The sequence below is a fragment of the Cydia strobilella genome, chromosome 25, assembly GCF_947568885.1.
Source record: "Cydia strobilella chromosome 25, ilCydStro3.1, whole genome shotgun sequence".
Classification (NCBI taxonomy): Eukaryota; Metazoa; Arthropoda; class Insecta; order Lepidoptera; family Tortricidae; genus Cydia; species Cydia strobilella.
The window spans coordinates 2,668,428-2,684,157 of NC_086065.1; the positions used below are offsets into that span (position 1 = coordinate 2,668,428).

Sequence of the window (15,730 nt, forward strand, 5' to 3'; positions counted from 1 at the left end):
GTGATAATTTTTGATAGTACATACTCATACATGATTATTATTATATTTCCACTGAAAGTACCAATTTAAACATATCTTGTTTTGTATAAATTAACTTTTTAGCTTTAACTAGTTTTTAAGACATTGCTACGCCCTTGCAGGGTGACCATGTACCAAATCTCTATGTAACACCTTTTATAACCATGGTTTTTGCATTAAATAAATTAATAAATGAATACTAGTTATTCAGTGTCAGCTTTAAAAATATCTGGAAGAGATCTGTTTCTAGCAATCATGCCTTTCTTACTGCTTTTTGTTTTATACTAGCTCCCGTCAGTGACTGTGTGCGTAAATAGAAGTCATCAAAAACTTTGGACCCTATTTTCACACCTTTAGGGGTTGAATTTCCCGGAATTTGAACCCGGTGAACAAATCATCTCTTTATATCCCAGATTGACTGTCTACTACCCAAACTGAATGATTTCGTACTAAAACAGAGGCACTGTGTATATAGGGTAGTAAATTGACAAATCGAAGTGTTATTTTAGTAGTTATCTGGGTCATTCTCATAAAATATGTCTGCGGTCTAATTTCCACGGCCAATACAAAATGTTTGAAAGAGTCGTGGCAATTAGATGCAGCCGCAGACATGTTCTCAGAGACCTATCTGAGATATCGCTGGCCCAATATTACAGGGTTCTATGTTTTACTTTTATCGAACTGAAATTTGAACTTTATCATAGTGACATTAAATCGAAATTCAACTATCTTGAAAATGTTACATAGAACCCTGGGGCAGCGATATACTCGTAATACAGTTTGGTCAACTTTAGTGCAAGTTTTTTTGAACAACATTCATTCTGCTACATAATCCGCTTTTATAAGTTCGTTGTCGCACACCTACATAAGTTTGGCATTTGGCACTTTCAATGGAAGTGCCCTTGAACCTGGTCAAGTCTCAATTTGCTGGTCTAGCCAAAATAAGACTTTTGGCACAATGTACAATAGATCAACTAGTCGAAAACTAAGCTAAGACCAAGCTAACTCTGCATGACATTAGCAATGAAAATGTGAGGCAATGTTTCAATGGGGGTGTTCCCACGATTTGATGTGTTCAAATCGATGCAAAGTTAGCTTAGACGGACTCGAAGTTCGAGTATCGAACACGTAATAAATAGGTTGTTACATTTTATCTTCTTCTAAATGACTTAAATGTCAAAATAATTGTCAGGGACAATAAATGATAATCACAATAGCTTGTTAGATTGAATACACTTTATGAATAACACAATACGATCACGAAAAGAACGATGTAAAATATAAAAGAGTCAAAATATTATGGAAATCACTCATAATATACAATAAATATTCCATTTACATTGATATAATGCTTCCTGTTATTACCGTGCCGTACGGTGTCAAAAGCTAAATACTGCATTTTAACTTTTAACCTCCACAATCTCCACATAGCAACAAAATGCATTTAAATTATTTAAAAACAATCCAAGTCAAAGTGCCCGTATAAGGTGCATTCACCTTCCGAATACACGTGTCACCGCCACAATAACATGAACAGCCTAACTGCATAAACACTGCAGCTAAAAATGCACCCTAATTGTATTATAATCAGAGTTCACTTTCGTTTTGCTTGATTGATAAAAGTTGGTAAGTAGCCGGTAAAAATGGAATGCTGATACTGTATTTAAAATTATACCGTAACATTACGTAATAGAATCCAGTTTTAAATAAGCGTATTGCAGAATGGTTTGAATGCATTAGAAAAAGTACTCTAAATAGTCATAATTAAAGTTTATTTTTGAATAATGGCCGTTTTAAGTGTTCGAAATATGAATTGTGTTTAATATGGAATTGGAGATGAACGATTTATTTGAAAATAGGTCGCAATGCTTGTTCTTAAAATTGGATTTAGAATGATTTAGTTCGAGGGAAAAGATGTTTATTTATTTGTTTTATAAATGAGTGCCGCGTAGATGACATTTTTGTTCCAAAAGCATTTTTTCTTTTTGGATTTGGATTAAATACCTTAATGCAAAGCTGGAATAGTACTTAGATTGTGTCACAAGGGAGCAAAATGACATATTCACGGCGAGGGCGTACATTGAATACTGAGCGAAGCGAAGGATTCTAAAATAGAATCCTGTGCGCAGTGAGGGATTCAAATGTTAACGCCCAAGGTAGAAATAATTTTGATACCATGTGACACATACTGTTTTTTACATCACCTATGTTATCATCATTATTGTACGCAAAAAAGAAAAAAAAACATGTCTTAGAACAGAAAAGTGCCACTTTGAACCCTCCTAGCAGGGAAGAAAAATGCCACTTTGATCCCTCCTAGCGGGGAAGAAAAACCCGTTTTTCGAATAGGTGATGTGAAAAATTAATTGTTTCATAGGTATCGTTTTTTATACTACCGGCTAGGGATAAGTTGTGACTAATTTTTAAAATAAGCAAAATACATGAAAATGAGAAAATGACCATATCCACAAGTCTGAGGTCAACATATTTTTTATCTTTTTAAGTGGAAAGTATAGTGTCAAAATAGGTAAAAAATACACAAATAAATTGCCTAATTTAAAATACCATTATGTAATCTCAATTTCTGTAAAATTGATTTAAGGACACTACCTATACATAGATAATTAACTCGTTGAATTTTTTTTTACTGACAAAATCTGGAAATTCCTATACTTAAAGCAAAGTGGTCTAATACTTAGCAAACTTTGCCAAAAATATTTAAACCCAAATTTTTTTAATAAGTGTGTTTAAAACATGCAAAGGTGTGTCATTTTAACCCAAATTTTTGGACAATTAACACAGTTTTCGAACAAAGAAAAAAATCGACTAATTGCGGAAAACTATTGATTATTGGGGGCACAAACATTTAAAGTCGATTGGGAACAAATGATATCGTAAGTGTAAATAAGTTTATTTGGGGCGTGACGTCAAAATAGCCAACCTGTACTCGCGACTAAAAGGGTTTGGTTATTTTAGTTAAATAGTGATAACAAAGATAGATATAACTCCGTAATAGATGGATACAGACTAAGGAAAAAACGTGCCTCGAAAATTAAGAAAATTTGATTCTCGTTCAGAGGGCGCTACTAGCTTTGGCCAACTGTCGTATAGATGGCGTTGACGGTTTCGTTTGTTATTTAACAATTTTAACGCATATCAGTGAAAGAACATGGGTGAAAATCATAAAAATAATTAATGCAAATAAAAAAAATCATTTATCCATATTTGAATACATTTTATCGTATCTAAATCTTCATTTTTAGTTTTAAAGTGTGTCGACAGATGGCAGTGAATTTACTGGGGTTACAAAATTTACTATGACAGTACCGCTCTAGTATAAGTTACTCTATGGTGATAATGATAAGCGATAATGAGGCTTTCGAGAGTGCAGCTCAACAATCGGTATTAGAAATGGTCACATCACTAAAGCGCGGCAAGGACTGACGGATAACCATCGCCGCAATGGCGTCGTCGTAGTGGAGTTTCCCAAGTTATGTCTGTTTTTATTGTATTAAATCCTTTATTTGATGATGATTGATGTATTACTAAACTTTAACAATAGTTACACTGTGTAACTGGTTAGAGTAGGTAGGAGTTGGAAAAGAGGTGCAGTTTTTATATACTTAATATTAAAAAATATATAGAGTTAGACCAAGAAAAGCCTGCAGCAATTTTCATAGCATACGCAGTGCAAGTGTTATTTTGAACGTCAAACTTCTATGAAATTATGACGTATAAATAACATGGCACTGGGTGTGCTATCAAAATCGCTGCAGACTTATCTTGGTTTAACTCTATGTAGGTACTAAATTGTATCGATGCATTTTTACTTTTAATTAGTATAATAATTGATTTTTTACTTTAAAACAAAGAAAATATCTTAATCAAGAACTGACGATTAGTTCTTGATTAAGATATTTTCTTTCTAGATCATCAGTTATTTTATTGAATTGTTATATTTTTTACCACTGATTATTTAATCAATAGAATGAATAGCAGACGTAAGGTCATTAATGTTGATAATAGTAAAATAAAATTATTAAAATTAAATTTGTTGTTTGCAGAAATCGCGAAGCGTCTGGTTGACGTAACTGGTGACCGAAGAGCTGGCGGCTTTCTCGCACAACGTATCAGCATTGCGATACAGCGGGGAAATGCCGCCAGCATCCTTGGTACAATGCCTCAAGGGCCTATTTTAGATTTAAGCTAGTTATTAATTTCGTTTACGTAGTACCACTGTATATATCTAATAGTAAAATATAATACTTTTAGCATTTTACTTTTTCATAAACACAACAATTTATATTTTAAAAGAAATACAAACAGCCTGCCATTACTAAAATACTACTTTTTTTTGTCCAAACACCGTTATTCAATGCCGACAAGATTAAACGTCTCATCAGCATAACAAATTCGGGCGTCTTTTACGGCCCGGCCACGACATCGCGCGGCGGCGGCAGCGGCGAGCGGCGGCCATAGCTGGGAACGAAAGGTCCGATCGCTGTGTCTCGCTCCAACCTATGGCCGCCGCTCGCCGCTGCCGCCGGCGCGCGATGTCGTGGCCGGGCCGTAAGGGCTAGTCACTAGTCACTAGTCACCAATCCGGAGTAGGCGAAGGGGCGACGGCCTTACGGCGACGGAAAGTCTGAAAACCCAGACGGCGAACTAGCACAGCCTATCTTGAACTTCAAATAGGTTTTTAGGACTAGGTTTTTGGCAGTACAAGTTTTAGGTCACAAAAAGGTCTATAGTTTTGCTTACGTGAACCGATGAAACGATAAAAATGATGAATTGACTTGTGCCTTAGGTTACTTGAAAAAACTTTTAGGCTTAACAAAGCGGTAGACATTTCATATGTTTGAAAAATCTTAGTTGTTAAGTACGACTTTTCTTTACTTCTTTCGTCTTTGCTTCCATAATCATTCCATTTTCGAACCTTTTTAACCACGTCCAGGACAAATCAATGTAGATATTGTAGTTAGGGCAAAGTGGGAAGCATTTCGTTATTCCAGGGCAAAGATAGATATAACTCCGTAATAGATGGATACAGTCTAAGGAAAAAACGTGCCTCGAAAATCAAGAAAATTTGATTCTCGTTCAGAGGGCGCTACTAGCTTTGGCCAACTGTCGTATAGATGGCGTTGATGGTTTCGTTTGTTATTTAACAATTTTAACGCATATCAGTGAAAGAACATGGGTCAAAATCATAAAAATAATTATTGCAAATAAAAAAAATCATTTATCCATATCTAATTACATATTATCGTATTTTTAAAAATATTTATGTTTAGTTTTAAAGTGTGTCGACAGATGGCAGTGAATTTACTGGGGTTACAAAATTTACTATGACAGTACCGCTCTAGTATAAGTTACTCTATGTTCCAGGGTAAACTAATCCCATCAGTTCACACCATTTTTGTCATCTGTCAGTGGCGATACAGAAAGCAAATTATATAAATATACCAAAGTTTTATCTCAATTCAAAACATACGGAATTGGCATAATTGTACATCAAAGTATTTTAATAAGGAACTCTTTTTTATACCTCTTGCCAGTAGTTTATTTGGGTTTAGAACTCGAAATATAAACTGTCAAAATTACGATGGCCAAAACTAGTTTTGTCATTTTTTCTCAGTCTCTCGTTGACCACGAATGCTGTAAAGGGTTTGAAACGCCGGGATGTATATTAAAATTCATTATTATACGCGATATAATTAGTTTACAACTTTACATATTACATAGTTTTATTTCATGATTAACTAATAGAAAACTCTGCAGAGATTTTGACAGCACCCTCTTCATCTTGGTAACCCAAGACAATATTGCTTGTTTTTTTGAAGTGAAAACTTCTTTAGCGGCGCTGTGCACTTTTTGTGATAGGGAAAAAATTCGCACGCGACAGATTCCGAGTCACGTGACCGACAGATTGAAAATTCGTAAGACGGACACGTGACCTGATCGAAATTATGGATGGAAGTTGATTTTTCTGAGAGATAATCTTTTTAATGTTATTTGTAATAGTTCTGAAGTGTTAAATTTTTAATGTTATATAAATTGTTATGTTTGTGTACGATAGCGCAATAAATGAATATTGTTGGAGTAATTAATATTTTGGAATGGTTATTGAATTGAAAGCCTGAAAGTTGCACCCATAACAGAAAAAGTAAGGGCAAATCGCCTAGCATGGTACGGGCATGTGATGCGGAGGGATGAAAGTCATGTGACAAGAAAGGTATTAAGAATGAATGTGGAGGGAAGTACGAGGAGAGGAAAACCGAGGAAAAGGTGGATGGACTGTGTGAAAGATGATATGAAACTAACGCAAGTGAATGATGAGATGACGGGTGACAGAGATGTATGGAAGAAAAAGACATGCTGCGCCGACCCCAAGTGAATGGGACAAGGGCAAGCGAATGATGAATGGTTATTGAATAATTTTGCACGAATTGCTTTAAATATCAGTATAAAAGTACTATCATTTATGTGGTAAAATATAATATTCAAGTTTTCACTTCTGCCGTCACTCCCGAAGTGCAACCCGTTGTTTTATTTTCTAATATGTCCGCCTGGTATATATCTACCTGTTGATAACCAGAGAACTTTGGATTTATAAATATGGTCTATTAGTACGTGCTTTATTCATTGTCCCATATTATCATATACTATACATATGTGTATGTATATCTGCGATATCGTCTTCAAATAGTTTTATCGATTTGGATATTTGGTTAATAGTCATCACAATAGCTCGTGTATTACATATATAACTACATATATGTAACATATCAATTCAATTAACATTAGGTAGTAATCTATTTTATATAATAGACTAAAATGACATACAGACCAATTTAAACGTATACACTGATATCTGAATGACACCTAAATGATGCCATTTAAATATTGTGCATTTCGCTTGTACTTGTCCGTACATGTGTTGGCGCGAGCGAGACGCATGATAGCTAAATGACATCATTAAGATATCATTTTGATGTCCTAAGATTGGCCTGATAAAGACATACGAACATTTCTTTCAAGATTTAATAAAATGTGACCTGCTTATTAAATTATTATATGTAAGCGTCAGGGATTGGGTAGACAAACATTAAATACTGTCGAATTGATCAGTTCTCTAATACCTAACTCAAATACATAATTATATGTCATAATTGTTTAAATTTTATTATTGATAATGTATTGTAAATGTCATCGGAAGTATATTTGGATTATTAAATTTAGAAATTAATCAACCTATATGTACCATGGATTGCAGTCAATAAATGAAATGAAATAAAAATAAGAAAGTCATAGTCATAATTGTCATAAACCTATCTATTTATAAATTCGGCTACATTTTAATCGAATTGACAATAACGTATGATAACACCATACGACACATAAATGTGACGTCATAATTACCAGATCTCTTAAATATGGGACTGTCCCTTAACCTCAAGGATTTATAGTGCATTTTGCAAAAACACCATCATTAAACGAGGTTCAGAGATTTGTCTAGAGTCGGACTAAGCTAACTCTGTATGGCATTCCCAATGACAAAGTGTGGTTAAGTCATCATTAGTGTCAAATCTCTATGAAAATATTATGTTTATAATAACACTACCTCACGTTGTTCTATTCAAGTCGGAGCAAAATTAGCTCAGGCGGACTATATTCTAGTCTGAACTAAACTTGGCTCATATGTGTACTAAGAATGTAAAAAAATTAAGCATAGAGTGAGACCAAGATAAGTCTGCAACGACTTTGATAGCACACGTAGTGCAAGTGTTATTGAAATTAAACCCTTTAGACCTATATTTAATTTGATGAGTAAAAATAAGTCATATACAGTTTAAAATAACATTTGCACTGCATGTTCTATTAAAATCGTTGCAGAATTATCTTGGTCTAACTCAGGGTTTCTTAAAGTGGGGTCCACGGACCCCTTAGGGGTCCGTAGCATGTTTATCGGGGGTCCGCAGTAAGTCAGTTACCTACTTTAAATATACTTATTAGAAAATTTTGTAGTAAACTTGACGAAATCTAAGTGTAATGAAACTTAATTTAAAAAAATATAGATAAGGGTTTTTATTATTTTCCTAAAATATTTTTTGACCGCGGGGTCCGTGGAAATATTTAAATTGTGAAAATGGTCCGTGACTGCAAAAAGTTTAAGAAACCCTGGTCTAACTCTATGTATGTGTGTTTAATGGGTTAGTGGACCAATGATCATCTCTTAATTTTAAGAGGTGAATAACCTCCTAGTCTAATTTAGATTATATTATAATCTGTGGTCTTAGTCCGACTGTAGTTTATAAGAACAGTCAACGATGGGCCAATTTTCAATTTCCAGCTCTTTTAAGTTTCAAGAGGTGAATGACCTTCTAGTCTAGTCTTAGATTATATAATCTGTGGTCTTAGTCCGACTGTAGTTTATAAGAACAGTCAACGATGGGCCAATTTTCAATTTTCAGCTCTTTTAAGTTTCAAGAGGTGAATGACCTCCTTGTCTAGTCTTAGATTATATAATCTGTGGTCTTTGTCCGACTGTAGTTTATAAGAACAGTCAACGATGGGCCAATTTTCAGCTCTTTTAAGTTTAAAGAGGTTAATGACCTTGCTCTTGTAGAATTCAGGTCTTAAAATCGGTTTGCTTAACTAAATATATTTATAGATTAGGTCTATCTTTACTACGGATCTTTAAATACTTAAACTATTTTATACCATGCACGCACGTGCGATCAGCCATTTTAATTCCGTAATAAATATTTTTATGCTTTTATCTATTGCAAATGTATTTAAGTATACAGGTTTTCAAAGGGTCTGCATCGTGCATGTAACACCCTGAAGTTCCAGACGTCCATAGGCTACGTGACCGACCGTATGCTTGTTTGCCACCGACGTGGTATAAAAAAAATGATTGCTTTAACCCCTAACCCCCCTTCCCTAACCCTAACCCTTTTTAATAACCCTTTTTGCTTTCGTCGCAGTTGCAGTTAATAACTAGGTGGACTAGTTTTTAAGTTTAATTATAGTTTACTGTTAATGTTATGTCATGTGTAATCTCGTTTGTTAATAAATACTTAACATCGTTGGACCAAGGTAACTCTGCACAGACTTTACAATGACAAAGTGGGAGTGTCACCATATGACCTTACTTTATGAAAACGTGGCACTTCCACACGTAGCTTAGACGGACTTTACCTACTTAAAATGTAAATAATTATGAATAATGCAGACAACAAGGAAAAAAAACGTTGTGTGATAACTTAAGTGAAAAATCACCGTTTGTGGGTACAGTATAGTGCAACGGACCACCGTAACCACAACGGTCACCACCCACGATATGCCACTTCATTCCTACTACGTGTGCCATTTTCAACCAAAAGGGTACTTATTGTCGCTTGTCAGTAAGGTGCTATTTCCGTATTGCTTCAATTAGAAATCAACCTTATCAACAAGCGGTATGTGGTACCTTTTGGTTGAAAACGTCACAAGTATTTTGGCATGGAGCGAGCTACGAGCTATGCTCGCAGTTTCCCTGCGTGATCGAATCAGAAATGAGATCCGCAGGAGAACCAAAGTTGTCGACATAGCTCAGATAATTGCCAGACTTAAGTAGCAGTGGGCGGGCCACATTGCTCGCAGAACTGATGGCCGATAGGGCCGAAAGGTTCTAGAGTGGCGACCGCGAACCGGAAAATGCAGCAGGAAAAGACCCACAAGATGGTCCGACGATCTGGTTAAGGTCGCGGGAGCCGATGGATGACCGGTCGTTGTGGAGATCACTAGTGGAGGCCTATATCCTATGATGATGATGATGATTTTGACTTTTGTGTTAATGTTAAGAAATAACGCATTTATGTATTTCTATGAATGGAAATTAGGTATATTCGTAGAATAGGTGAAAATCCCGTATTGTAGGTCAAAGGTCATTGAACTTTTGTAAATATATTTCAAATTGTTATATTGATCTAATATATGGCTCTGGTCTAATTTAGTGAATGATTCTTAAAGAAATTGACAGGATATTTTAAATAGCCGATTATTAATGTGATGTCCTTGGAGTCTCCAGCGTCCATATACTAACAGGCAGTGACCTTACTTGCAATCAGTTTTTTTATCATAATGGCAAAAATACTAACGTTAAAATTAAAACTTGCCTAAATTAAAAAATATATAAAAACGTACCTCGTATAGAATTAGCCGCTTTCTTATCCATAAACATAGTGTTCATAGAGGACCCGAACATCCCATCGCTGCTCCCCGGCGGGGGGGAGGTGCTGTCAGCCACAGAACCTGAGATATCCTGCATCCCCATCCCCATCTGGTTATGCATCACATCAGTATGGGGTTCTCGTTTCAGCTGCATCCCCTGTGGCAGTGTAGGATGCAGCATCGTAGTTGCTGACGAATGACCTCCATGCTGATCAGGGGGCCATTGCGATCCAAAAAGTTCGTGGAACTGACTATTATTCATTTTCAAAAAACTTGAAAAAAAACTTTTTTTTTGTCTAGGGTTCAGGTTATCTTCGACCACTGTGCGAATCGCATTCGCATTATTCTACTATCACTGTGTTTGGTGTTTCTCTTAGATGGTTTTCGACTTTGTCGTTAAGGCAACTTTTTTACCATATGATTATGGCACGATTGTTCAACTTAATTTTAAGCACCAGTTAACTGATATATATAATGTTCCGGCTAAAAACGGTCAAGTTTCTTTTTGCAAAGTTTATTTCGGGTATTAACTTCTTGAATAGCAACAAGTTTTTTGGCATTTTGTCTCCGTGGTGAAGTTTTAAAAATCACTTTCCCTTTAAAACATATAAGGCACTGTTTTTTATTGTTCACACTTGTTACCGTATACTATGTCATCCTTAAAACATACTGAATCTGTAAAGAAAGACAGAACGGAAGAAAGGATTTAATTCTTTAAAGTTACGGAAAAAATGCCAATTTGAGAACGATTTTAAATAACCTTCCGGTTATTTAAAATCAGGAACACACTTTTGTAAATCCAGTTTGGTCACTTCACTGTCACTTTGTAAAAATATACGTTCACCTCACTACTGTAGAAGAAAAAATTTGTACGTTAATTTTGTACTATATGTAGTGCACAACTCGGTGTCCCGACGGCGACTGGCTGCCCGCGCGGCGCGACGCTCCGAACGTGACTGACGCACTGTCGAATCTTCAGGCTACGAAAAAAAAAATCATCCGAATATTCCAGCTAGCTCATAGTTATAGTTCAACGTCCAGCCAGTCACGAAAATTCGCGTAAAACAGCCGTATTAAGAAGAAAAAAGGCACGTACCCGGTGCTTGTATTAAAGAACGTTCGATTTTCAAAATTCGAAATGGAAAAATCTTAGTTTTAATTGTAGTTAAGAAGCAAAATGACTGGCCGGTATGACTCGCTATGTGGGTGTGTGCGTGACGACGTAATCTATACGCGCGGCGCGCACACTGCGGCGCTCAGGGCGTTGAACCGTGGACCCAAACAAAGTAGATTTCGGTGAAAAGTTGTTGAACCCTAGGAACGTTTGAATCGCGATTTTTGGCAAACGTTCGATTTTTGAATTTCGTTTTTAATCAACGGTTTTTTAATTGTAATTGATATTGTCGGTTTGTTAAGAGGTCAGTGACCCCGGAAAATGCGTACTTGTACTTACATGTGCTCGTTTTGTTTTATTATTCATTTTGTTTTTATTTTGCAATTAATGTTTATAGGGTAAATTTAATTTCTCTTTCCTATAACGTTACTTATCTATAGAAGGTAATATAAGAAAAAGATAAAACGCATCGTCTTACGTAAGCGAACAACTCGCGAACGCGAAGCGAAGCGGCGCGGCGGCGGGCCCACGGCGTTCGCGTTCGCAACGAGATTGCCTACGTAGGACACTTTTATAGGTATCAAAATCAAAAGATTGATTCACCCCGCGCCGCATCGCTTCGCTTCGCGTTCGGGTGTTGTTCACCTAGGTACGTAGTACGCTGCGTAAGTGCCCTTCCTCAATTTAATTTTAGAATTAAAATTCAAACATAGAACGAAAAGTGTTAGCTTATTCAGATCGTATAGCTCATAGAACCTACCTACCTACCTATTTTACAAATTTTTCGAATTTTACATTACAGGGTGGCCTAAAATACTATGAATAATTTTCTTACTTACCTTCACGTCTTTTACAAAATGATATTTAAAAGCTTTCAATCATTTAAGTATTTAACTGAAAAAATAAAAATAAAAACTTATACACCAACGCACAAATTTGCAAAAACAGTAAAAGAAAATGCTAAAGTATTCATGGGTCATCCTAGATTGAAACCTAGATTGAAAATTTAAAATATTTCACACTTCTGGTAGAGTTCATAAATAACTATTCCTAGCTAAATATCGACCGGCTGACTCAGTATTTGGCCGAGTAACCGGCTGCCCTGGGTTTGTTTCCCCGGTCGAGACAAATTAAGGTTGTAAAACTGTGATTTAAGTGATATAGTGCCTGCATTATGATTATTTGCTTTCATTGTACCTCGTTTTTTAGCATTAGAAAAAAGGTATACCATCTTGAAGTCTTTTTTATTGAAAAATACGTTTGAAATATAAATCACAGCAAATATGTAACGATTATAAATCATATACTATGACTTATATTCTTTTGCTTTCATAAGTAATAGTTACTGATTTTTAAAAACCGTTTTTCAATAAAAAGACGTCAAGATTGTTTACCTTTTTTTGATGCTAATAAAAACGACGTATTTTGTTTTTTTTATGATACCCAAAAATTATATCTACTTAGAGGTTACTCTTTATCATTCTACAAATACAAAAAAAGTATTATTGAAAGAATAACTTAAAAAGTGAAGTCTACACTTTAACCTCTTGACTCTCACTGGATTATACATTTTTGAAATCGCAATATTTGTATACACAAATTCTCATTTATATACAACGGTTAGTACACACCCTAGGCTCAGACCCAGAGATCCTACAAAATTAGTTATGCCGAGATGTAGAAGCGCGCTACAGAGGAAAAATTGTCACTCTATGTCAATAAAAATATTTAACAATTTACCTCTCGAAATAAGACAACAACCATCGATAACCCATTTTAGGCGGCATCTATTTAAATGGTTGAAAGAAAAATGTTTTTATACAATGAATGAATTTATAGAATCTTATAACGATGAATAAAATGTGTTGTCCTTATTTATTTATTTAGCATTTATCATGAACAATATGTTTGAAATTTGTAATATAATGTTGTATTAACTTAATTTTTAAATCATGGCATGTTTGTAAATATTTTAAATACCTATAGTTGTTAGTCTGTATAGTTAAGGCATAAAAAAAAAGTTTTTGCATGCTTATTATTAGCTAAGTGTGTCATCTAATTTTACATATTATGACCATGAATGTTACCACACTTAATGCAAATAAATATATTTCATTTCATTTCATTTCATTACAAAATTAAAAAAAAGTGTTGATTTGACTCCAAAACTTACACGTCATCCAAACAGCTGTCCAAAAACTTTAGGAACACACCTTTAAAAATACGTCAAAATTTCTCGCAATCCAAAACCACGTGGTTCCATGAATGACTACTTCGGGTATATTAATGTCATTGACCCCGGGGTAAAACTGAAAACTTTTGGTACATCAAAAATAACCCCGTCAAAATATCTCGTGACCACGTGGTCCCATTAATGACTCAAGTACTTAGGACCTTTTTTATGGGTTTTTTTAATGTCTTTGACCCCAAAGGTGATTGGACGGGGGTGCAAGGACGTTCAAATTGTGTGTCCGACGTTTTGTGGGGTTATGTTATGAAATCTACTATGCGTATATTCAATCCCTAATAAATTATGCAATAACTATATGGGGCAATGCATCGGACATTCAAAAAGTGCTAGTACTACCAAAGATAGATATAACTCCGTAATAGATGGATACAGTCTAAGGAAAAAACGTGCCTCGAAAATCAAGAAAATTTGATTCTCGATCAGAGGGCGCTACTAGCTTTGGCCTACTGTCGTATAGATGGCGTTGACGGTTTCGTTTGTTATTTAACAATTTTAACGCATATCAGTGAAAGAACATGGGTCAAAATCATAAAAATAATTAATGCAAATAAAAAAAATCATTTATCCATATTTAAATACATTTTATCGTATTTTTATAAATCTTCATTTTTAGTTTTAAAGTGTGTCGACAGATGGCAGTGAATTTACTGTGGTTACAAAATTTACTATGACAGTACTGCTCTAGTATAAGTTACTCTATGGTACTACAGAAGCGTTCTGTGAGCATCATGTGCGTTGCCAACCGACGGGACTCAGCTAAACCTCTCTTTGGAAATTTAGGCATAATGTATGTATGTATGTAAACACTTTATTGTACATAAGACAGATTACAAACACAATAAAAGAACAAAAATATATACAATGTACAAAGGCGGACTTATCCCTATAAGGGATCTCTTCCAGTCAACATTTACCTCCCAGGCATAATGACGGTAATCTCGTTATTTATCTATAATTCTTTGCTAGAAATTCACTTACAAGCGGACTCTCTTCTAATATTATCGGATATATACAATTATAACATGCGATCCAGGCATTAGCAATAGGGTCCCGTTTTTACCCTTTAGGTACGGAAGCCTTAAAAATAAAGTTTTTGACAACAAAATTATCTTAAACCAGACTTTAGGGTTACAGGGTTGTCCCACAGGCACTTCCGCCCTTCTGACCCTCCGGGCGGTGACCTTGCGTGCGAGCGAGACGCTTGTGACGTCACGGACCTCTCGCTTTAAACTAACGACCTATTGATCCCTGTTTCATTATGTTTTTAACGGGAATAGGCTTAAAAAGTTTATGGGCCCTGGAGGGGCAAACAAATCCAGACACAAGGTTACGTTACTTACGTTGTTCTATTACAGTTCCTATGGCCACGTGTTGTGTCCATCATCAGATCAGTAAAATACATTAGAGCACCTAAAAAATTTCATACAAAATTCACAATTTTTGTAATATTTCTAAAATAGGGATTTTGGTCACAACTCACAACCCACTTACTCAATTCTTTTTTTTGCCATTTTTGCCACTTTTGTGTTATTTTTAGTCAGGATCACGAGCCCTTTTCATGCTTATAGGAGAAAAAAAGTATCCCAAAATTTCCATACATTTTTCATATTTTCCTTTTTGTTACCGCCATACAAAGTATATGGGGAAATGTTAACAATAGAAAAAAACCTTGGGACATTTTTTTATCCCATTAGGATCGAAAGAGCTCGTGTTTCTGAGTAGAAATAATACAAAATTTATGAAAAACTACAAAATGTATGAGTGGCATTTTTTTAAGAAACGCTCAACTATGTCACAGGGCGGACACGCTATACATCAAAAATCACTTGCGTTTCTATATGTGAACGGCACGTCTGTACACGCGGCATGCGTCATTGTGTGAGTAAGTTGCTTAAAAACAGTACTGAGCGGCCGGCAAACGGCCGTCAATCTGCTGTCGCGGGGCGAGGTAATTCGAGTCGGGGCGGGGCGGTGCGTGGCCGTTCTGTATGATAATACTATTACTTATTCTGTGACTGTTTTATGATAACATATGTATTGTAAATACAAACTGTTGCTATATGGCCGATATCTTTAAATCAGTGCTATCTCTGTAGGTATTTTAATGAAAAATTGATAAAAATTGCATGTGT

At 35.3% G+C, this 15,730-nt stretch overlaps 1 protein-coding gene across 8 annotated transcripts in view; it reads right to left on the reverse strand.

The window, feature by feature from the left end:
- The window catches only part of LOC134752798 (probable nuclear hormone receptor HR3), a 186,577-nt gene that overhangs the window by 41,704 nt on the left and 129,143 nt on the right, over positions 1-15,730 (reverse strand). The window contains exons 1-2 of one of the 8 annotated variants that reach the window (XM_063688517.1): positions 11,023-11,191; positions 10,207-10,908 (exon numbers count right to left, since the gene is read on the reverse strand). The exons of 5 other annotated variants lie outside the window; for them this stretch is intronic. In XM_063688517.1, the coding sequence (XP_063544587.1) occupies positions 10,207-10,495 (289 nt within the window). In that variant the 5' untranslated portion in view covers positions 10,496-10,908; positions 11,023-11,191. Of the gene's footprint in view, positions 1-10,206; positions 11,192-15,730 lie in introns of those variants that run through there. 2 more of the 8 variants (XM_063688518.1, XM_063688524.1) reach the window with 2 other exon arrangements.